The following is a 23,307-nucleotide window of genomic DNA, read 5'->3' on the forward strand; positions in this document are numbered from 1 at the left end:
AGGTGGCAGTATTACCCCGGTCTGGTCCTGTGCAGCTTCCACTGCAGAGCAAGACCAGCAGCGTCAGGGGGAAGCAGGTAAAACCAGGGCTGCTTCCCCAGAGCTTTGAGCTAAACCCGGAGAAAAAACAACTCAGAGACCAGGGAGTGTGTCAAGAAGGCCTCCTGTTTCTTTGACCCATCCTCCTCCTCTCATCCTGGGCTCCTCTGAGGCACTGTTTATGCTTAGGAATAAGCATTTTCTGGCTTGCCCTTCATGATGAGGAGAGTTTCCCCCCTTCTAGATCAGTCTGTTTATCCCACCAGAGCTGTCAACTTCCACTTCCAGTGGAGACTGTGTTAAGAAGAGAGGCAGATTTGCTCTCACAGGCTGCAGAAGACATCTTGTTATTCTGGGGAGCCCCGTGGCCACCCATTTCGGGGACATGGAGAGTGGCGGATGGCAGAGTTATTCTTGGTTATACCTGTCACTCATCCTTTTCCACCTTGATTTCAATGAACGAGTTCAAGTCAGGACAGCAGGTTTTGTGGGGTGCATCAAAAGATGGGGAGATGGGTCCATTCTCATCCCCTCCCTCATCCTCCTCTTCTTGGAAATTAGGATTGTACAGTTCTGGTGGAAGGAGCTGGGCCTCAGCGGAAGGTAAGCGATCTGAGGGAGGCCCATACACACGGTTGGCTTTAGTGCCATGCTTAGAGTTGGCATCCAGGTGGTAGCAGAGCTGTGTGAGGCGCTGGGCCCGGAAACGGGGAGGCCGGGCCACCCAGACCCCTGGCTCATTAAGACTGTCCTCTTCATCTGACATCAGCTCCTCCGTCACATCCTTCCACAGACGTTGGTCCTCGGGGCCGAAATGCCTCATGATGCTGGATCGGTTGGCGAAAAGCTTTGGGAGGAGCCCAGGACAGAGATTAGAAAGAGCAACAACCTATGTATTAGGTTTGGGGAGAGGGTTTGGGTGGGAGGAAGGCTGGGTAAAATCTGTGCCTGAGAGAACCAAGTTCTCAAGAAAACCCAAGTCAGTTCTTAGAACTGGCTCCCCCCGCACACACACCTCCATTCCTAGATCTACCCTGTTCTCGATGCCACGTCCTCTGGCCCTTTCGCACTGTGGTTTATCAGGGTTTAGAGTTTAGCGTCTTGAAAGGAAAGCCTAGAGACCTACCCGGTATCTGCGACTTCGAAGTTTCTTCTCCTCTTTTTCCTTCAGGCCTTTAAAGGGGTTCAGGGAGTTGCGGTACTCACGCCTCTTAGTCAGGAAGTAGGCTACACAGGCTCCTGGTGGGGAGGGAGAAGGGAGGCAGCAAAAAGCAGGGTCCTCAGCCCTTATTTTTGCTCTCACACTCCTGGATGGGATGGGTGAGAACCACCACTTAGACGAAGGGCTTTCTGGCCATACCCATCAGCCTTTGTCCATTCCTCTCTGGCTGAGCTCCCTCTGCCCCCTCCATCCCAACACAAACTCTTCCAGCTAGAAAAAGCCCACTCCAGTGCTCCCGTCTCTCCCTTCACTCACCCGCCATCAAACCTACCCCCATTCTACTCGGCTGACAGCAGGTAACAAGTACTTTTTCAGTAGAAATTTTCTTCAGGCTACAGACAAATAACAGAAGAGCCAGGAAAGTAGAAAACCCAGGATATAGTATCTGAGGACCAAAAGGCAGGCCTGGATTCGGACGTCCTTTTCATAACCCCCTAGATTCAGGCCCTGAATAAGCATCGTGCATGATGGCATTCTAGCCCTTTCCTTCTCCCATTTTTTTTTCCCACTGAGGAGGGGGATAAATGGCAATTAGGGACAATCCTGTGAATATTGTAGGAGAGAAGAACAGCCAAAACCAATTTCACCAAGTCCACTATTTTCAAAACCACCTAACTCAGCTCCATTATGCCTCTTCTCCTCTGGCCAGGGGCAGGGGATGGAGAAAGGTTGGGAGTTAACTCAGTTTTTCTCACCTTTCAGCTCCTTATCAGTGTAATTGTGGGGGCTGGTTACCAGCTCCTGCCTGAGCTTTTCCAGAAGGAACTTCACTACTGAAATATTCCAAGAGGACTTGATGCTGTCACAAGAGAAGACAGTGAATAAGGCAGTCGGCTTTTTAAAAGCTAGACGGACAGATTCCCAGCACGAACCAACTTTGTGGCAAATTCCTCCATGGCCTGAGACAGGCTACATGGGGCAGTGGTGAGACCGAAGCCTTAGCCTCGCTGTCATGCTGGAGCAGCGCCCTCTACTCCCCTCTCCTTACAAAGTAGTTACGATTCTTTTCCCTCGAGAGGATCATACCTTTCAGACCCATTGAATCTCTTGTCATTGGTGATGTGGTTATGCACATTGTGGACCAATTTCTAGGGGAAACAAACAAACAAACACAGAATCAAGCCAGGAGCAAATATGATGAAACCCTCCTCTGGTCCCTAGGCACCATCCAGATGGGGTTCTCTGCCCAAGTCCTGCTCATAGTCTAGGTACCATTTCTGTTGATGCCTTTTCTTAACCAAAGAGCCTATCCAAGTTAGTATTTATAACTAATAAATACCCCCCTCTTTTTTTTTTATTTTCATTTAATTTGTGTGGAGCCTTCAGGATTACCCCTGGTCTTACTTCTGCTCCCAGAGAATATGATCACTAGAGCAGAGGGTTTCAAACATTACCACAAACATACTCCTAGTAGCAAGGAGAGAGCAAATATATACTAGGGCTATTGCAAGTGGACACTACTTGAAGCCCTCTACTCTTACAAATTTAAAACATTTCTTCATAGTGTATCTGTATGTCTTCTAAGATCTGCTAGTAAAATCAGTGACCCAGGAAGATGCCCCAGATATAGCCCTTTGCACATTACCACAAATCCCAGGGGCCCCCACATTATGGTCCAAAAAAACGCAAACCTGAAATAAAAGAAATGTGAAATGGAAGGGACTTTGGAGACTCTGTCACCCGACCTCCCTTTCACATCATGAAGCCGGCTGTCTTTCAGCTTTGCTGGTACACCTTTCATGATGGGTTCTCGCTCATTTTTGACTCAGCTCATTCTACTGTTGAACATCTCTAATTGTTAAAAAGTTCTGCCTTAGATTCTTCGAAATCTGATCCCAGTTTTGCCATAGCGATACCTGAAATATCTGAAGACAGCCTTCACGTGCTCCCCAAGTCTTCTCTTATCTGCGCTAAACACCCCTAGCCCTTCAGCCATGCCTCTTGACATAGTTTCTAGACGGACTCCTCATGAGACTGTGAGGCTCTCGGGTTTGCCAAGTGTTCCTCTTACAACATGGCACCAGGAACCAAATCTAACTCATCCGTTGAGGTCTGGCCAAAGGGAGCATTACTTCCCTGAGTGGAACGCTACACTTCTAGGAATGAAACCCAAGAGGCTGTTACCTTTCTTAGCACTCGCATCCCTACTCACAGCACCACAGGGTTCATTCATAGTGAGCTTGTAGTCAGCTCAAGTCCATTTTTCACATGGATTACTATCTCCACCATGCTGCAACTTCTTTTCTTTCTCTTTTTTTCTTTCTCTCTCTCTCTTTTTTAACTTTAATGTGGGATTTTGGATTTTATGTTTCTTCCTATTAAATTTAGTTTTGTTGTTTCTGATTACATCTTGACCCCAAGGTCCTTCAGTCAGTGGAAATGACCCAATCCCAAATTGGTGGACTCATATCCTGATCTCAGGACTTCAGCTTCATATTCAGAAATGCCTATCCCTATGGCTGACTGACCATATCGACTTAGGAAATCACTGTTAATTCTTTATGGCTAGGGTCTCCACTCCATAAAAAAGACTTGTACTAGCTTCATATTTGATATAATTATTTCACCTCTTAGAAGTCCAAACTTAAGGAATCACAAGAGGATGGGTGACTGCTTCAGAAAGAATTTGAAAGAGTTGGGGAAAAAAAGAAAGAAAGAAAGAAAAGAAAAAGCAGGGGAGTTGCATAGCTTCCAATTCAAGTGGCTTGGAAGAGATCAGCTGATGAAAATCAAACCAGGCTTGAAGTGGAAAGGAAAAATAGACAATAATAAGTGTTAAGAGTATAAAGGCTGCTGGCTCACCTACTTCCCGAGTGAGCTAAAAATACATAATTTCCCCAATGGGTGGCTGGGATCTGCAGCAGTCCAAGGAATTAAGATTCTGATTTGGTCCTTTTGGATCCCTAGCTGCAACCCACAGCAGCTTCAGCAGACTGGAGAGATGCCTCTCTGATTCCTTCCCAGAGCAAAAGTTTGGAACAATGAAAACCTGCAACCATCCCTCTCCCGCTAAACCCACAGACTAACACAAGAACCTTTTCTATGTTTCTCTGTGATGGGCAGCAAGATTCCCTGACTGGTCCTCTAGACCCCTGGCCAGTACTGTAACAGAGAGCATGATAATTGAGCATGCTGTCCTCCCAGAAGGTCCCTGGTTCCACCGAGCTCTTCAAAGGGCAGGAAGAAGCCAGGCCCCATCACTAGACCTCTTGCTGGAGGCAGTAGGCAAGAGAGGAATGGAAGTGATCAAACAAAAATGATCTGCCCTGATTTTATGCAGATTATAGTTGTTACACATTTATTCATGATTTAAAAACTATGAGGTTTTGGGAAATCCCTTGAAATGTATTTCCAAGTATAAGCTTCCATTTCTATCACTGGCAATAAGAGTGCCCTCTTGGGCTAGAAATCCATGACAGAGAAACTAAATCTATTCCCTGTTGTTTTTTTTTTTTTTAAATGGAGCTACTGGGGATTGAACCCAGGACCTCGTGCATGCTGAGCGTGTGCTCCACCACTTGAGCTATGCCCTTCCCCATATTCTCCGTTCTTCATAAGTGACATGTCCCTGAACATTACCAAAATTTGAAATGAAAGTTAGAAACCAGTTGATACTGATTATGAATGGTGTCTTACTTCCCAAGGGGGGGGGGGAAGAACCCCTGAATGTAAAAACAAATCAAGCAAAAGGGAGAGTAAAAATAGGACCTCTTAGAAAAAGGAAGATAGAGTAATATAAATAAAGAAAGTATAAATGATAATCAGCCATTTTCAATCTTTACTAAGACTGTAACAAGAAGAAATGAGCTATATTCTATGATGAGACTTTGCTGAATATTGGTGGTGACCTCCACTGTTAATCAGAACTCTCAAGTTACCTCAGCCATTATCCAGAGAATGGAAACCCATTACAGTCAACATGAACATTGTATAGCTAAAGAGCATCCCCATGGTTATGAGAGAGATGTTTTAGGGGACAGAGCTGATCCCAAGGTCTGTGGTCACCCTAGAACAGGGTTTCTCAATCTCGGTACTATTGACATTTTAGGCTGGATAACGGTGGGGGGTGGCATCCTGTACACTGTAGGATGTTTAGTGATGTTCCCAGGGCTCTAAGCCACTCCAAGACTTCAGGTAGAACTAGTTCAGGCCAGTATCTTCCCTGCCAAGAGCTCTTAGAATCTCTAGAATTTCCAAACCTTTATACCTGAGCTGAGTGTCTAGTGGCCTTCTGTATCTTTGGGATGTGGGACCACCTCAGGACACCTTGGCCTTTCTGCCCAAGGGACCCCTTGCCGCTTACCCTAAACACTGATAATTGGCAGGCAGTTTCCAGTGCTACCTGCCGCAGTCAGTCTGCTCAATCCCTTAAAGATCCTCCCATCAGGATTATGAGATCACTGGGAGATGTGATATAATTCCCTTATCTTCAAATGGAAGATATCGATCTATATCCACTGAGAGCCGGGGACTGCCTGTCCCCGGGGCTACAGATCAGCCTGTCTCCTTCTTGCCCCTCTAGCTCCAGCAGGATTCAGGGTACCATTCATCCAATATAGGAGTTATAAAATCAACCCACACGCCACTCTTCACTTCTCTCTCCAGACTGAAGAGAAATGTATAGAAATTGAGCTCACTCACAGAGAGGACCAGATCCCGCTTGCGCCTGGAGTTCTTCTGCCCACTCCCTCTGGTCCTGCATGGGGAAGCAGTAAACCCGAGAGACTGTCTCAGCTCCCCAGCGCCCCCAGGGCCTGGCTCTTCCAAGGCACCTTCCAGTGCAGCAGCAGCACTGAGCACGTCCTCTGGGCGGGGTGGTGGCAATTTGGTTCCATTTTCCAGCCCTGTCTCTGAGGTTGCCCGCTGGATAGCCAGTTGTGTGGCTGGCGAAAGCTGCTTGGCATAAGCAGGGACCAGCACCCGCTGTACTGCACCCTCAGAGGCCACGTAATCATCCACCAGCTAGGAACACAAAAAAGAACAGCCTGTTAGCCAGCCAGCCAGGCTCAGGGGAACCTGGTCAACCATCATTCTTTGGCTAAGTATAGTGAGCAGGGAGTGGGAAGCTGGGGGAAATCCAGCACAGTCTTTAGTGGTCAATGGCTTGTTTCTGTGGGGCTCTGTCTGATGGCAGCATGGGGCAAAGATTTTTTTATGGGTACCCAGCCTCTTATGTCCGGTCATTACCATAGGACTGACTACAAGGACAGGGCATGTTTCTGATGCTCCATTTGTGAGCAGTCATTTACAATTTGCTCTTGAGTATCAGAAATGTAGCTAGGTAAGGGTTTTATCTGAAAGAGATCAGGGGAGGAAGTGATGACAAGAAAGGAAAACCAACCAAGAGAAGGAACAAGAAAATCAAATGATGACAGCAATAAAGAGGAGAAATAGGACAAAAATGGGAGCCAAGGAGGCAGATATAAAGCCAGAAATCTCTAGAGGTTGCCACTGCCTGCGCCTAGCCCTTTTTCCCTTTGCAGGGCCAGTGTGTGCCCTCATCTTGACCCTGCCCTGGCCACATCTGACTGTCACTGCCCTGACATCTGCTTGCCGGCCTATGCCCTCACTCAAGGACATACAGGACAGGGAAAGGAAGGAGGGAGGATGGGAGAGAGGGAGGAAGAAAGGAGGGGAGATTTCTGCAGCCAAGAAAACAAAACAGTGAAAGTGGGGGAAAAAACACAGAAAGAAGCGGGGGAGGAGGCTGAGATTTATAGACCTGCGAGCTGCTTTCTGTGCTGTGAAATCTAATTCCATCCTGTCAGGCTTGGAAGCCTTCCCTGCCTGAAAGAACCACAACTCAGGGCATTGCCTGGCCTGGTACCTCCCTGCCTCCTCCCACCTTCCCAGCTCCTCCTCCTGCAGCCCCAAACCACAGGGAGTCCCAGCAGGGCACAGACTGGGGCGAGCCTCAGGGGCCATCACCCACGGAGGTGGCTAGGCCTTCCAGCAGCAGTGATCAACAGCTGGGTGACCCTGCAGCGGGACATTCCTTCCTCAGATCCAGCAAATGGGTGGGAGTCGCATCCCTCCCGTCCACCCCGTGTGTTCCGCTGCTCTACTCTTTGCTAGGTGTCTGGGACTTGCCGTGGGGTGGGGGGGAGCGGGCAGAGGGAGGACGCGGGGGAGGGGAGCTGACAGGCCTCCCACTGTCTCTCAAGTGGCAGCACATCTGTTCGTCTCCCATCCCTGTGATCTCCAGGGTTGCTCCATCTCCTTTTCATACTTCCATGTGTGACATTCGGCAGCTTTTACTCTGCTCAGCCAGGATTCTCCTGCTCATATGGCCCTGAGCAGTAAAGAAGCTGAAATAGCCAAGTGCACTTCTAGGTCTTTCTTTGCTCACAAAATAGGCCCATTTCCTTCCCTCTTTCTCCCTGCATGTCGTTATCCTCTTACTGTTAACTCTCCACTGTCCATTTCCTTTCCTCGTTTTGTTTCCTCGCCTCCACCTCTCCCACCTTACCTCATAGTCTCACTTGCATCAAATTCTCTTTCCATTTAGGTTCACCTTTCTTCTCTGCTCTTTTCCCCCACTTTCTCTCCTTCCTCAGCCCTTCGTTCCACCTACCTCCTTCCCTCCCTACACCTGTCGGCTATTATCTTTATCCTCTTCCTCTCAATCCCCCACCCCACCCCGCCTCTGCCTCTCTCTCCTCCACATCTCCATCTCTCTCGTAATCCTGAATTCCTCTTGGCAAACAGAGGGCCCGCGATAAAATATGAATGAGCCGTCTGTGCACGGCAGGCATCCTCGCCAGGAGAGGCAGAGCCCGTGGAGCAGCCGAGGCAGCTGTGGAGAAGGTACCACGCAGAGAGACAGAGAGGGAGCGCAGGGCAGCCCCGCCACCACTCACGCCAGCAACGACCTTCTGCGAAAGAGGCGAGGGTGCCGAAGAAAACAGGAGTGCTGACGCTCCCTGAAGGCAGAGGAAACGTGGTACCGCTCTGTTTTATCACGGATTCAACCGAAAGAAAGGTGTGAGGATGGAAAGAAGAGAGAGGAGAGAGGCCAGGAAAAGCACTAGGGGGCAGCCCCACTGTGTCCTGCGCGTACTCACAGGGTTGAGCATCGCGGGCCCCTCGCCGGCGGCCAGGGCGCATCCCGGGAGCCGCACGTCTCTCTGAGCGGCAGGGAAGCCCAAGGGCCCGGGCCCCCCAGCCGAGGCTGCTCCCAGCTGCCGCAGCTCCTCGATCACCACCTGCACGCCGCTGCCCACGCTGTCACACTCCTCCTCCACGGCCGCCACGGCCCTGCAGGCCTCCCCGGGGCTCTCCTTGAGAGTCCCGGGCTCCTCGGGCGAGGAACCGTGGGCCCGGCTCTCCCCATCTTCGTCTGGCGCTGACACTTTCCCTTGCCTCAGTTCACCCACTTCCTCCTGGAGACGTTTTAACAGCTCGTTGTTGGCCCGGGCGAGACCCAGCGCAGCCTCAGCCAGACCCACTGCCTTATCCACCCGCTGGTAGATGATATGCAGGAGCTGCTCTGAGCTCTGGACGGCCAGGCCGTGTCCAGTCACCGTGATCGGGGTGCTGGCAGGAGGAGGGTTCCCGCCCTGAGAGCCTGTGCTGCCCCCACTAGTCTCGCCCTTACAGGCACAGCAGCAGCACCTGGCCTCGCTGCCACTGGGAGGGGAGAAGAGGATGGTGGCGCTGAAGGACATGGTGGCGGAGGCGCGAACCACCGCGCTCAAGCTCCTGGGCTGCTCCCAAAGTGTCCCCAGTCGTCTGGACTGCAGGAAGTGCTGGCCTCTTGAGATTCACCTTCCGTCCTCATGGAGCGTGGTCAGAGGAGCCTGGGCACCTGGTGGTGGGTTCTGTGACGGAGCACGCAGTCCATGGCAGGCCTCCCCTGGGCCTGCAGAGGAGAGGGGCCTTCTCCGCGCAGATCCTGTGCTCCCCTCGCTCAGCACCTGTGGGGTCGCGCTCACCCCTTCCCCAAAGGGTGGGGCCTACAAAGGTCTTCCCGGGGAACACAGTTTCAGAGGGTGGAAGGCATTCTTCCTGCCCTCAAACATGGAATCCCCTACCACTCCAAGCTCAGGAACAGAGAGGGGACACAAAAGGGCCCATGGGCATCTGGAAAGATAAGAAGATTAAGGAAGAAAATGTAGATCTGTGGTCTCCTCTTTGTCCTGGCTGTAATAACACTATTGCATTTTACTGCTTTGACATCATTCCTTAAGGAGTTCAGAACACTTCACTAGGTTAATCTCATTCCACACAACAGCTCTAGGAAACTCATATTAACCCAGGTGCAGAGAAGAGACATGCCGAGAAGTTATATATCTTTTTCAAGGTCAGAGGAAGACAGCAGAATCCAGTTATTGCTACTTTCAATCTAGTGTTTATTTTTTTTGAACTGATACCACGTTTTGTTGCCATAAAGAATCATGATTCTACTCTCTCTATAATTTTCACACAGATGCATTCAGAGGAAAACTCTTAAACAAGGAAAAGGTCAATCAATGCAGCCCCCCACCACATTGCCAACCTCACTCTACGATATCAGTAATGCTTGGGGAGTGGGGGATGTGCAGGGAAATAAAAGGAAAAGCTGGATGGGAGAGTGGAGCTGTGGTGACCAGGGCTGCAGAGCTCCCTACTCTCGTAGTGGTACACCTGGGCCTCCAGCCTTTGCAGAGGAAACTAGCTGTTCTGAATTCTCCAGCTGGTAGCCCAGAGAAATCACCTCTGGGCCCCCTCATCTCCACTTCTCATGCTGCTTAAGGGAGAGGCAGAGCTGAGCAGGAGTATTTAAGTAGCTCCATGCTGCCACTCCTGCCACACCACCAGGCCCCCAAAGGAGACACCAGAATATCCATGATAAACTTAACTGCCTCTCGTTTGAGTCACTGTAGTTAAGTAACTGAACTACTCCAGAAGAAAAAGAAAAAAAAAAAAAAATTGTGGGAGAGTTGGTTTGTACCACTGCAAACACTCCAAGGAACTTCGTATTGTCATTTTCTAAATGACACTTGATGACAGAAAAAAGAATCTTTCTGCCTGAACCTCCCTAAGTGACAGAATCTTAAGTATGTTTACAAATTCCTCAAGAGATACATTTCTATCTTACCTTGTAAATTATATCATAACATCACAATTAAAAAGGAGGAGGAGGTTAGGAAATTTTTATTTTTAGGAAAAATATCAAAAATTTTTTTTTTCCAATCAGCAATCTCATTTCAGAAATAGGCAATATCAATGCCTCTGAGGTACTAAACTGTAAATCTGACAATGCATTTTAATTACATTTGGTTATTAAAGAATAGTCTTTAATTTGCTCTTTCTACCCTTTATATTGAGAAATGCTTTCCTATGCTAGATATTCACTTCTTGTAAGAACTTGACTGAAATCCTTTTACTGCTTCTCTGTCATTAGCATCACTGGAAGGCACAGCTAAACCTAAAAAACTAAAGGTTAAAGCCAAATTAAAACTAAAGGTTAAAGGAAAGCACAAAGCGAGTCCCAGGTCAGTTTACAGATGAATCATTTATATGTCCTTTTCTTTCCTAAAAAAGGGCCTACATGCTCCTGTGGAGTTTTTAATCTTTTTTTTTTTTTTTTTTTTTAACCAACAGCATGCAAAGAGTTTAATCTAAAACATGAATGTTGTGAGAAAAAGAAAGTTATGTAGATGATAATATACAAATGCTTGCCAGTTGAGTTCAGGATTTGTCAAATAAGAAATTAAACCTGTAAGTTATATAATATTGTACATGGACTATACTTTAGTTTAAAAAAGGTATTTAAGTAAATAAATAATGTATGAAATAAGCTACAAGGATATATATTGTACAATACAGGGGATGTACTCAATATTTTATAATAACTATAAATGGAGTATAACCTTTAAAAATTGTGAATCACTATATTGCACTTGTAACATGTAATACTGTACGTCAAATATACCTCAATAAAAAATACGTTTTAAAGAAATTAAGATACATCAGTTTGGGACCCTGGGTGGGTACACCTTCTGGGATCTAACTGCTGACCGCTACACTCTTGCCCCCAATAGTTACTCTTTCTTGAAGGAGGCCTTTACCCCTGCCAGTGTTGTGCCTGCCTCGAGCCCTCCCCTCCCCCTTAAATGGTCTTTCCTAGGTCATCTTTCTAAAACAGCCCTGAACTGGGAGTAAAAAGAAAAAATGGAGTTATCCTGCTTCACCACTTAGGAGCTGTTCAAACTTGGGGAAATAACTCCCTTTGCTGAGCCCCATTGTTCTCATCTCTGCCTGCTTTGAGTGTTTTTGTGAAGATGATACATAATATATGTAAGGCACCTACAGAGGGCCGGCACACGGTCAGTGTCCACATGTAGCAGCTGGATGACACTATGATTATTCCTGAAATCTTTTCTGTTCCCATCCTGGACACCCTCCTGATTTCCTAATCTTGAAAAAAAAAAAAAAAAAAAGCAATGGCTTGAAACAGAATTTGGAGAATTTTCCCCCTAAATGTAGTATCAAGGTTCTAAGAAACAATTCAAGTCTATCAAGATTTATAGGTACAAAACCTTCTATGATGCAAGTTAGAAGGTAATTGAGAAAACAGAGTATTTGTAAGTTACTTACTATCATGACCTGGCTTTAGACTAAGGATAATATTCAATTCTGCTCATTTTTAATGCTAAATATATTTTCACATTTGTGTTCACATAAAGTATCATGATACTACACACTCTCTAATTTTGTTCCTCAATTTCTTTCTGCTTTTTGACTTTGTGTATTATCTAACTATATCTATTTTATTTAATTTATTTTTATTTTGGGGGGATTAGGTTTGTTTGTTTGTTTGTTTGTTTTTATTTTTATTTTTTAATGGAGGCACTGGGGCCTGAACCCAGGACCTCGTGCATGCTAAGCACACACTCTGTCACTGAGCAATGCCCTTCCCCCTAACTATGTCCATTTTAGAATGTCACATTCAGGGCAACAAATTAAGTGTTTTCTTGAACTAATTTGCCTGTAAAAATCCGGTAGAGTGCATTGTAGCACAATGGGCACTCATAACTCTTTTTTTGGTTTCTATGGACATTATTGCTGACTTAGTTCCTCTGGCTCCTGCTATAGTCTCCCACAGAAGCACTAAGACCCTGAAAAAGGGGTAGGGCATAGCTCAAGTGGTAGAGTACAGGCTTGGCATGCACGAGGTCCTGGTTTCAATCTCCAGTACCTCCTCCAATAAATAAATAAGTAAACCTAATTACCTCCCCCCCAAAAAATAAATAAAATAAATAAATAATTTATTTTTTTTTAAAAGACACTGAAATAAAAGGCCAAGGAAACTGGGGTCAGCAGGTATTAAAGGAACATGGCACATGATAATATTTACTAACCAGATACTAATTTAAATGCTAGAGAAGTGATTAAAAACAAAACACTCATTTCATTAGCTACGTATGTCCCCGTTAGAGAAGATGAGCACATTAAAAAAAAAAAGTATTTCTAAAAATTCTCTATATGCAAGGCTATGCTAAAGGATGAGTCACCGAAATGGATTGCCACCTCTAAGTACCTGAGCGAAAGGAAGACAGAGTCCCTGCACGCAAGGAGCTTACAGTGCGTGTGAGAATGGAATGTCTAAAGAACAAAGCAAAACATACACAAGTGCCGAAAAATATGGTACAGACTAAAAAAATCTTGAGGAGTCAGTTCAAAATGATGGAACGATCAAGAGAAGGAAATCACGGGAGAGGGGGTCTCATCAAAGAAAAGCCTCCAGTTGAGCCTTGAGCAAGGTATAGGATGAACTGCTTGGGTGTTAAGAAGTCATGACAAATGAGCGAAGAAGCAAACATTATAGGCATTAACAGGGTTCATGTGAGAGGTCAGAGCAAAAGGGCTGCTATAAAAGGCACGGAAGGCTGACAGAGGACTTTGAAAACCACGTTAAGGAAACTCTTAGAGCAGGGGTCAGCAAACCTTTCTCTGCAAAGGACTGGATGGTAAATAATTTAGGCTTTGCAGGCCATGTGGTTTCCGACATAGCTACTCAACTCTAAAGCAGCCATGGACAATATGTAGACAAATGAGTGTGGCTGTGTTCCAATAAAACTTTATTTATGGACACAGAAATGTCACAAAATATTACATTTAATAGTTACACTAAAAAATATAAAAGCCATTCTTAGCTCATGGGCCATATAAAAACAGGTGCCAGGCCAGACTTAGCCTATGGGCTATAGTTTGCAGACCCCTGTCTTAGATACCTAAAGCGGGAAAAGTTAGAGATTAGGAGACTTTCATCCTGGAGAGAGCTGATGAGAATGAGTGTTGTGGATATGAAGGTTCAACATCCTGGAGGAAGGACTGATAATAATTCTTACTAAATATGGGGGCTAGAGATATTAGTTAAAGACAACCTGAAGAGTACAAACCTGAGGGTAAGAAGATGGTACCACTGACAGAATGATAGAAATGAGGAGGCCAAGAGGAGGCACCAGCGTGTTTGAGAGTTTGAGACGATGTGTATTTATGTAACATGTTAAGCTTCAAACTGATGGCAGCATCTTTAAATGGAATGTTCTGAAAGTAACTGACTAGGACTGAAAAACAAAAACAAGAGGAAGGTCAGCGCTGGAATGCAGATTTGGAAACTTTAGCAGGAGGTTATAGTTGAACCTCTGAGAGTGAGTGAGCTCTCCAAGAAGGAAGTACAAAGTCCTTGACAAAGGCCAAGGACAGCACTTCAAGCCAATTCATAGAAGAGGCTTCATTAAAAGAGAAGAATGGTCAGTGAGGTGGGAGAAAAACAGTGTTACGAAAGCCAAAAAGAAGGTCCAGAAAGTGGATCTAATCAACTGTGACAAGTACAGCAGAATGGTTAAAAAAGATGAAAATTAAGGAAATACGTTTTATTCATCTGTGATGGTCACTGGCAATGACCAGACAGGTTTTGGGGGGGGGGGGGGTTGGTAGTGAAAGAAATACCATGCAGTAAATGAAAGAGGAAATGATGGAGAGAAAATGGAAGCAATACACGAAATCAAGTTTTCTAGAATTTAATTATGAAAGGGAGGAAATAGGAAGTTGGAAAGGGTTCTAGAGCTTTGGTATATTTTAAAAGCAGAAAGGAAAAAGGCCAGTGAAAAAGTAAAGGATGAACATATTAGAGGAGGATTTAAGTTTTCTTCCAGCAAGAATCCTCCCAATGTGAGAAGGAAGGAAAGCGAGCTCTTCCCTAAGACTGCAGAGAAGAAAAAGATGAATGCAGGGGCAAAGATTCATTGACCTGGACAGTGGAAGACAAAGATGTACGCTCTTGAGACACTCTTTTTACTTTAGAGACAGATTTTCTTCAGTACGAATAAGTCAAATTGATAACAGACCTTTATTATAGATGGCGCTGCATTATTTGTTGTTATAATCGGTTAAATTCTTCTTTTCTACCACTCCAGACCTAGCATAATTAATTATTCTTCCTTTTTTCCATCATTCGTTAAGGTTCTAGAGCCTGTTTAAACCTGCCAACATTATTAACATAACTAAACTTTATTCTGGTATCTTTTTTACCCCTCAAAATGTATATAACTGTTTAATTTAATATCCATGAGGCAATCCATGGAATGTTGGCAAGGCAATGGTTAACTGTAGTTAATTATCCAGCCAGTGTCTAGACCATTATTATTAAACATTCATACTGTCAACTTTTGCAATTTCAGATTGCTGATTGATTTTAAAACCAAGAGTTCGCATTTTTTGTTCAAGAAAGAAAAAAGAAGAATAAACTAAGACTGACCACCATAGAATAACATATATGCCTCCTGCAAAATGCTATCAACCTTTAGAATTGAGTGTTAGAAAAAGATCTTCAGTCTTATGATGAGATGCCAACAAAAAAATGACAGCAGCTGTCAAACTTAAGTTTGCGTAAAATCTATGCGTTTGGGGTTCATTCAGTATTGGTCTAATTTTAATATGTGTGAAAGGAGCCTAGAAGATGTACTTTTCAATAATTTTGATATTTTCATCATAAATATTTAGATAAAGAAGACAGAAAACTCATCTTCTTTAGACAGACAGTTCAGGGTAAGACTGTCCATAATCTTAACTATCCCTTTCCTCCCAAGTCACATGTATTTTTGTTAGAACTAAATATATCACACTCTTGGCAGCTCCCTTGCTTGCTTCCAACCCATTCTGAGTTTGAATTTTCTGCATGACTGAGTTCACCTCCAAACTATGAAAAATAAAAGTTTCCTCACTATTTAATAGATGTGTAGGATACAGTATCACTCAGATGATATATGTTTTTATAATAGGCACTTGACTCATTCAGGGTCATGCGAGCAATGGACTTCTTTAAATGTGATTACTGAAAGCAGAGCAATTCATACCATACTCTTCATTTTAAGAAGTAAAAAAGGAAAATGGCCACTTAAAGCTCGTGCTGTGCTGGTCAGCCCTGTGTCTCCACTTGAAGGTGCAAAATGGCTCACCTGCTAGAAGGTCCTCTCAAAAACCTATTTCTATCAGAAATGAGCTCCTTATCACACATGAGCAGCAAGCAAATACTATAAAACAGTATGAACTATTTAACATTTTCAAAGACTGACCCATCTAAGGATCTACAAAGAAAATCTAAGACCTTAGGGATCTCAGGGTTTTTAGGGGTAAAAAAAAGAGATGCAGACCCTGACGGCAGAACAAGGTCCTAAGAAAAGGATTCCATGTAATCCGAAAATTCCAAGTGTATTTGTATAGAAGTACGCGAATTTTCAAATCAGTGCAGCATCTTGTTTTTTATTTAAAGGTTTAAGGTTTTCATTATACATGTACCTGACGTAAAGGACTCTTCCTGCGTTTCTGGAGAAACTGAAAAATGAAAAACTAGCTCCTAAAGCTGTATCATGTGCGCAGCGAGCCTTCGGTAAATGTTAGCTGATTAAACATTAGTCAGAGATGACAAGGTGGGCACCAGGGAGAGAAGAACCATTTCCGAGGAGACAGTGTGTTTCAGCTACAGGCAGGGCGACCGCAGCGACGCCAGGGGGGACAGGACGACCCGCCGCTGAGCCTCCCGGTAGACGGTGCCCTGGGGGGGTCCCGGGGAAGGGGTCTCCGCAGAGTGCGGCGAACAGCCGACCCGCCTAAGGCGCGCCGGGGATCTCGCTGGGTCACCGCGGGAAGACTACGTGGCCAAGAAAACTCTGAGGACTTGGGCTGAGGATAGTGGGGTGAGTCCCCGCGGCGGTCCCGCTTTGGCCGCCATACGGTGTCCCACCGCGTGTGCCCGCGCGCCACTCCAGCTGACTCCCCAGCGCCGAAGCGGGTGCGCAGGCAACTGAGAGAAACGGCGGTGCCCGCCCGTGTACCCCGCCAGCGCGCGCACGCGGGGAGGCCCCGCCCCACCAGTCCCCTCCCTCCCAGTGATTGGCGGTTGGGCGATGGGGCGGAGTAGGGCCAGGGACGTCATTGGCCACAATCCACAATCACTCAACAAGCCAGGGAAGGGAGGGGCCTCTTCAGGGAGGGACACGACTGCCAGGCTTTTTCAAGGCCGCCAGTCGCCATCTTTAGCTAGCTTTTTTTTCTGTTTTGTTTACTCGCTTTAGTTCTTTGTTGCTCACAAAGCTGCATGTACTGGGTTATAGGTATAGTGGCCCCAAATCGATCTCATACATTTGGTGGCTTTTGGTTTCTGCTGGCCTTAGTTACAAATCTTTCAGATACCACTAGCAAGGTAACAGTTGCCCTTAGTTCAAAGAAGTTTTCATCTCTAGGGGTCCCGCGGATTCCCCAGCAAAATCAACCGAGTTTAGCTTTGCTTTGCTTTGGTAGGAGGGCCAAGGCAACGATGTATTTGGGGGAGGAATTCTCTTACAAAGAAAGAAACTCAAAGCAAGGACGTTGGCTATGAACCTAAATTCCTAGTAAAAATCAAACAGCCTAGGAAGACAGGGGCTTGGGCTGTGTACTGCTCTATGAAGAGCTCTTTTCCAAGAAGGTAAAAAGTGCATGTGATGACCTGCAGTGATTCAGAAAAGAATTAGAAAGAGCGGAACTCCATTAAAAATTCCCAGCACTGTCACCATCACAAAGGTCACGAGACTCTAACTAGATTTCAAAGATACACAGGTCTAAACTTGTGGAATGATCCACATATGATACAGTATTTATTAAGCACTGTTCTGATTTGTATTGTTAGGGAATAAAACTGCACTGAGTACGGGTAAGAAATCCAGAGAGCCCACACAGGGCTACCCTTCATTATAGTAAATGTCAAGGCCTGTACAAATAATTTTATCGCTGTTGTTAGGTGTCCTAAATACTACTTGAAACTGAGTAGGACGCTAGCTGGGGAATGGAAGTGTATTATTCGTCATACAGAGGTTTTGTTGTTATGAAAACTTAACTCTACAGTAGATCTTTTTTAAAATCCTGGTTGCTGCTTCACTTGTGACATTCCAGTTTCTCCCTCATCACTCCACATACTTCCTATGTTTTCACTCCAATCTGTGAATACAGATTTGAATATAAATATTTTCTGAATGACTCCTAATAGGAGACAGTGGTTCTGTAACAAAATGAAATGAGAATACAGCTCCTGTAACAGGAGGCACAGCTCTGAGCTCATACACTTCTCTCTGTGATTCTTAGCATGGGGAGGTTTTTCATTCCAAAAATGCAACATGATAACCAAATCGCATTTCTTATCCCTCTTACATCTTTTTTGCCTTTGCCTCCTCTTCTCGCACCCCCATCACCACCACCATGAACAGTTTTTGAGAACTGGACCTTACTGGATTATTTTCCTGGTACTTTGCCAGCTGTGGAACTTTTCAAACAAATCCCAACCTATAAACGACCATTTTGTCAAAAAGCCAAGAGAGAACTTCCCTTCTGAACACACCAACCAAACTACACATAAAGGCCAAAATACACACAGCTGTACATTTAAGAACATAAGACAATAAAAAGCAAAACCACTTAGGCAAAACAGTCACTAAAGAAGGCTTTAAACCACAGACTCAATAAATTGCCTACCCTCATTTGCCAAATGAACTGTATATTCCCTGGCAATTATTTAATTATTCACTAATCTGATACTTTAGAAGAGCAGAAAAATACAGTAAATGTACATAGAATCAAAGTGCCTAAGTATTTTTTTTGCATAGGATTTCTTCTAAGTTTTAATCTGCACATGAAATCCTGTATGGACCACATTTGGGAATGCAACAGAAAAAAAAAACCAAACCACATCTTAGGGGCTATTTTGCACACATAAAAACCAAAGGCAATCGCTTTTGAAAACAAAGTCTGATATGGCACATATACACATACTGTACATATACACAAAGCACAAAACCCCAAGATAAATCTTTAAGAAATTATATGCTTCAAGAAACACACGCGCGCGCGCGCACACGCATACATACATACACACACATAATGTCCTCACCAAAAATGTAAGACACACTGTAATAAGGGCTTTGACCACCCCCACCTCCCCGGGGAAATGAGTGTCACAATGATAATATCAAAACATTTTTAACCTATTGGCCTTGGACAATTGCCACATTCAAGCCACTTGGTTTTGGCTCTGGGGAGGGTGTGTAAAACGCACGCAAACAGCTTTATGAGAGAGTCTCAAATCTCCAGCGTCTTTCGACTTTGCCTGTGGCAGAAATTTACATTATCCCTTCAGCCCGCTTAAAAAAAAAAAAAAAGAAATCTGTACTTCCCAAGAGGCTAAATTTTTTTAAAATCCCTCGACCATAAAAATTTACCAGTTCTTAAAATGTGATAGCAAAAAGAAAAAAATCTCTATAAATTTGGCTGGAAACAGTTGTACACGGCCATCCTGCTTCTCAACTTCTTGGTATATTTAAAACCTTGACCAGGAAAAAGAAAGAGGAAGAGAGACAGAAAAAGAAATGGGGGAAAGCGCACATTCCCCTTAGCAACAGTTTCCTCACCCCAGCACTGCTACAGATCTCTATTTTGTTTTTAAAAAAATTTGAAAACACACACAAGATTAAGGAGGAAAAAAAATGGAAAAAGGATACCCGAAGGTCGTATGGCTCTTTGTATTCGTGTGTGTGCAAAAAGGAGGACGCGCGGAACCCGAGCCGGCAAGCCCCGCCCCTCCCCGGACGCCCACCCGGATTGGCCGCCTGCGGCCGCGGGGCGCCCCGCCCGCGAGCACACGCGCGCTGCCCGAGGCGCGGGCCCCTGGGGGGCCCCTAAGGGCCGCCCGACCCCCGACCCCGGCCCCGGCCAGCTCCGACCTCGGCGGCCCCGCTGGCACCTATGCCCTTCTCCACCTCTCTCCCCTTCCTTTCACTTTCTCACCCGCCTCTCCCCATTTCCCATGTTTTTTTCTCAGTGAAACCAGGCCCTAGTTACCAGCACAAATGACAGTCCAGTGAGGAACGCCTTCTGACAATTTGCTAAACTTGGTTAACTAGTCAGTAAAACTGTAGACTGGGATTAAGCATCAAGGACTTACATCCCACGCACTGTACTCCTGATCTCCAGGTAGAATATTTCCGGGTCACGTCTATTACTTGACACTCCCACCTTTAAATGAGCATCATACAAGTATGTGATATCCTTCAGGTGGAAGATAAAGTAGTGTTACACTTTTGGGGTGGTTTTTTGCCCAACCTTCCTCCCTGATTTTTCCTCTATTTGGCTAACGCTACATTCTCAAGAACAAAAAATGGTCCACCTTTACCTCCTGCATGAAGACCTGGTTGCTTATACCTGGATTTTAAACTACCCGTAATCTGGTCCGTGGCCCCTGTTTCTACTTAGTTCCCACTGCCCTCACCTCTTCACCCCCATATTAATCCTTTGTTCAGGTGGTCTCAGCTACCTGGAGTAACGCTGTCTCCTCTTCTCTGACTAGTCAGTTTTTATCCATTCTTCAGCTGTTTCAGTCAAACATATCACTTCCTACTCTATTCTCCCATTAGAGTGAACTTCATGCTTACTCAGTTCAGCAGCGCTTAACTCTACCTTGATTGGTCCACATATTTTAGTAATTCGCTACTAGTAAATTGTTTGAGATCAGACATCATATCTTAAACTTCTTTTTTCCACTCAGGAACTATTTTTTGGATTCTTACTGCTGCAGCTGGCATTACAGACATTTAGTAAGCACTGAAAAATATCATTTGTAATTAAATGAGTGAATTTTTTTCTAGCAAAGACACGGATTTTGAAACTCAGATCCCACAGGAAGAATTTGCCTTCTATAGTAACTAACAGTTCATGAGCACTTACTGTGCAGGGGCTATTGGGAACACTTTACATGTATTTACGTATTTCATCTCCACGGTAGAGGATAGGTACTGTCATTATCCTCACTTTGCAGATGGGACTAACGCACAGAGAGTTATAGTCATTTGACTAAGCTTGTACAGCTAGTAAGAGGTAGACCTGGAGCTTGAACCCAGAAAATCTATCTCTATAACCCAACTTCGTAACCGCTATGTCCCACTGGCTCAGTGGCACAGCTTTAAAACGTATTGTTATCTGATTTCATCCTCACAGCCTTCTGTAAGACAAATGGCCTGAACACTTCTAAAATACCAATGTAATGAAGCCACACACAAAGGTGAGAAGACAATAAAGAGACTTAATCACTAAATACAAAATATGATCCTTGATTGAATATGGGTCAGGGAAAAAAAACTATAATGGACACTACCAGGATAACTGGGGAAAACTGAATATGGTAAATGAAATGTATGAAATTGGATAATGTGACTGCATCAGTCTTAGGCAAGTTATTGGCATCCCCATTTTATAAGATACAGAGATCAGAGAGAGCTTACTACAAGGTCTCACGGCCAATAAATAGGTGGCTGACCTGGACCCCTAAGCCAGCTGTCTTTTTCAGCCCCCCACATTTCACAGTCACTCAGGCCTCCTCCATTCACCTTTTGGTTCTCAAAGTCCAGGATGCTCTTGGTAGGATCTGGTTCTCAGCAGAAAGGCTTATTGCCTCCAGTTGTTGTTTTTGCCCTAGCAGCACCCTGGCTTAGGTGGTAACCCAGGCAACAGCTTTGCTTGTTACATGTAAATAAGGTGAAAGTGTTGATATTCTTAAGGGTTATAGACTTTCTGTGTTTCCTTTCCCATGTTTTCCATTAATTAAAAACAAAAAAAAACCAAGAAAACAATACAAGCCAGCCAGGAAGTCACTAGGAAAACATTAACTTTTGATAGGAACATACTAGGACATCTCTTACCCTCAAGTGAACAGGTGATCATTTTCAGAAATGTTAGAATGAAGGGAAAACAGAATTGTTGATGATTATTATAATCAACATTTACTGAAGGTTTACTTGATGCCAGTCAGTCTCTTTCATTTAATCAAGTCCATGAGATAAATACTATTATATTGCTTCTTTTACTAATGACAAAACTGAGACTTAGGGAAGGTGGCTTACCTCAAGGTCATGGAGCTCATTAAATGGTAGAGCCAGAACTTGAATCCAGGTCTCCTGACTCCAGAACCTGCACCCTTGACCATTCATGATTCTCTGCCTAAAGTGAAATCTATTCTGCGTTGTGGGTGTAGCTCAGTGGTAGAGCGCACGCTTAGCATGCATGAGGTCCTGGGTTCAATCCCCAGTGCCTCTATTAAAAAAATAAATAAAATACTGCATTAAAAAAAAAATCCACTCTGCCTCCCTATGTTATCCTCTTGTGCTCTCTTGTTCTGAGTCCATGAAAGACAAGCTGTCTTCCCTCTGATCATCAATAGGTTGCTCATAACCCCCATACAACATCTCCTGGGATGTATCTTTAATTGTGAGTCCATTTTTACAAAGGTCAGAGTTAAGATGGAAAAGCCATTTCTTTTTAAGTTTCTTTTTTTCCCCTAATGGTCACAAGGGAATATTTGGTAGAAAATTTGAGTAAACCATTTTTGTGCTATAAGGTAATGAGAATAGCGAAAAAATGTACCTTTTCCATCTAAAATAAAATTACATGTTTAAATTCTAAAGCATTTGAGATTTCAGGTGTTAAATTTCACAGATGACTTGTCGATTGAGGAAAAGCTACTTATTTAGCTTTGAATCAAGCAGATCTCTTTAGTATTTTAAGCTGTTTCTGTTTAGTGAGATCCCAGAGGGGCCTCCCCATACAGTAAAATCTAACTTCCCCTGGCGCGAGGCTGGGAAGCTGTTCCTGACAGTCATTCATTACTACACCCGAGAACATTTGAGAACAGTAGTGGAAGGAAATCTGGAGCCAGTCGGGAACGCGTCCTCAGAGACACTGGAGAGGGAAGTACCTGTGAGAGTTGGGATTTGAAAGAGGTTACAGAAAGGTAGAAGATAATGCAAAGGAAAATAGAAGGAAGAGAGGCACGCAGCATGGAATAGTACTCAAGGAAGAGTGAAGAAAAAGCTTTATGTTGTAGCAGGCGTGAAGGCAGATTAGATTTTAAAATAAAAAAAGTTATGAATTGGACTAATTATTACATGCAAAATAAATTGTATAAACAGCTTTAAAGACCAGTAAAAAAGAATAAATACAACAAATCAAAATGCAATAAAATAAAAAATTATAAATAGATAAATGCAAAGAAAGAGGACAAAGAGGAGAAGAAAGATAGATGCCAGATAATGTGGGCAGAAGAAATGACAGAATTTGACTACTGTGTAGCACAGGGAACTATATTCAATGGCTTGTAGTAACCTGTCATGAAAAAGAATATGAAAAAGAATATATATGTATGTATAACTGAATCCCTATGCTGTACACCAGAAACGAATACAACATTGTAAATCAACTATACTTCAAAAACAGAAAGTTAAAAAAAAACAAAACGGAATGACAGAATTTGAAAAACCAACTTTGCAATCACCAATGCCAAAACTGATTCAGGAAGAATCATCAATGGATGCTAAAACCAATGGGTGCAAGATTGTGGGAGTACAGGATATCCACATGATCTCAAATAATCATTCTACTTATCATTAGAGTTAATTAATTACTCATTAATTACAAAGAGCAAATATACCTTTATACTGGAGAAACCTAGCAAGCAAACTTCAGCATCACCGATAATGAAA

At 44.3% G+C, this 23,307-nt stretch overlaps 1 protein-coding gene across 2 annotated transcripts; it reads right to left on the reverse strand.

Moving 5' to 3' along the window:
- Window positions 1-147: 147 nt before the first annotated feature.
- On the reverse strand, window positions 148-19,387 carry C6H14orf93 (chromosome 6 C14orf93 homolog). Of its 2 annotated transcripts, XM_006175865.3 has the most exons (7): window positions 19,279-19,387; window positions 8,326-9,343; window positions 5,903-6,223; window positions 2,288-2,349; window positions 1,957-2,060; window positions 1,166-1,278; window positions 148-886 (listed from the first exon to the last, which is right to left on the reverse strand). In XM_006175865.3, exons 2-7 carry the CDS (start codon window positions 8,926-8,928, stop codon window positions 467-469), a joined length of 1,623 nt encoding a protein of 540 aa, XP_006175927.2. In that variant the 5' UTR covers window positions 8,929-9,343; window positions 19,279-19,387; the 3' UTR covers window positions 148-466. The 2 variants fall into 2 exon arrangements, with proteins under 2 accessions (XP_006175927.2, XP_032337592.1); XM_032481701.1 differs by lacking the exon at window positions 19,279-19,387 and having other exon boundaries at window positions 8,326-10,347.
- Window positions 19,388-23,307: the final 3,920 nt, after the last annotated feature.

The sequence above is a fragment of the Camelus ferus genome, chromosome 6 (genome assembly GCF_009834535.1).
Source record: "Camelus ferus isolate YT-003-E chromosome 6, BCGSAC_Cfer_1.0, whole genome shotgun sequence".
In the NCBI taxonomy this organism is placed as follows: Eukaryota; Metazoa; Chordata; class Mammalia; order Artiodactyla; family Camelidae; genus Camelus; species Camelus ferus.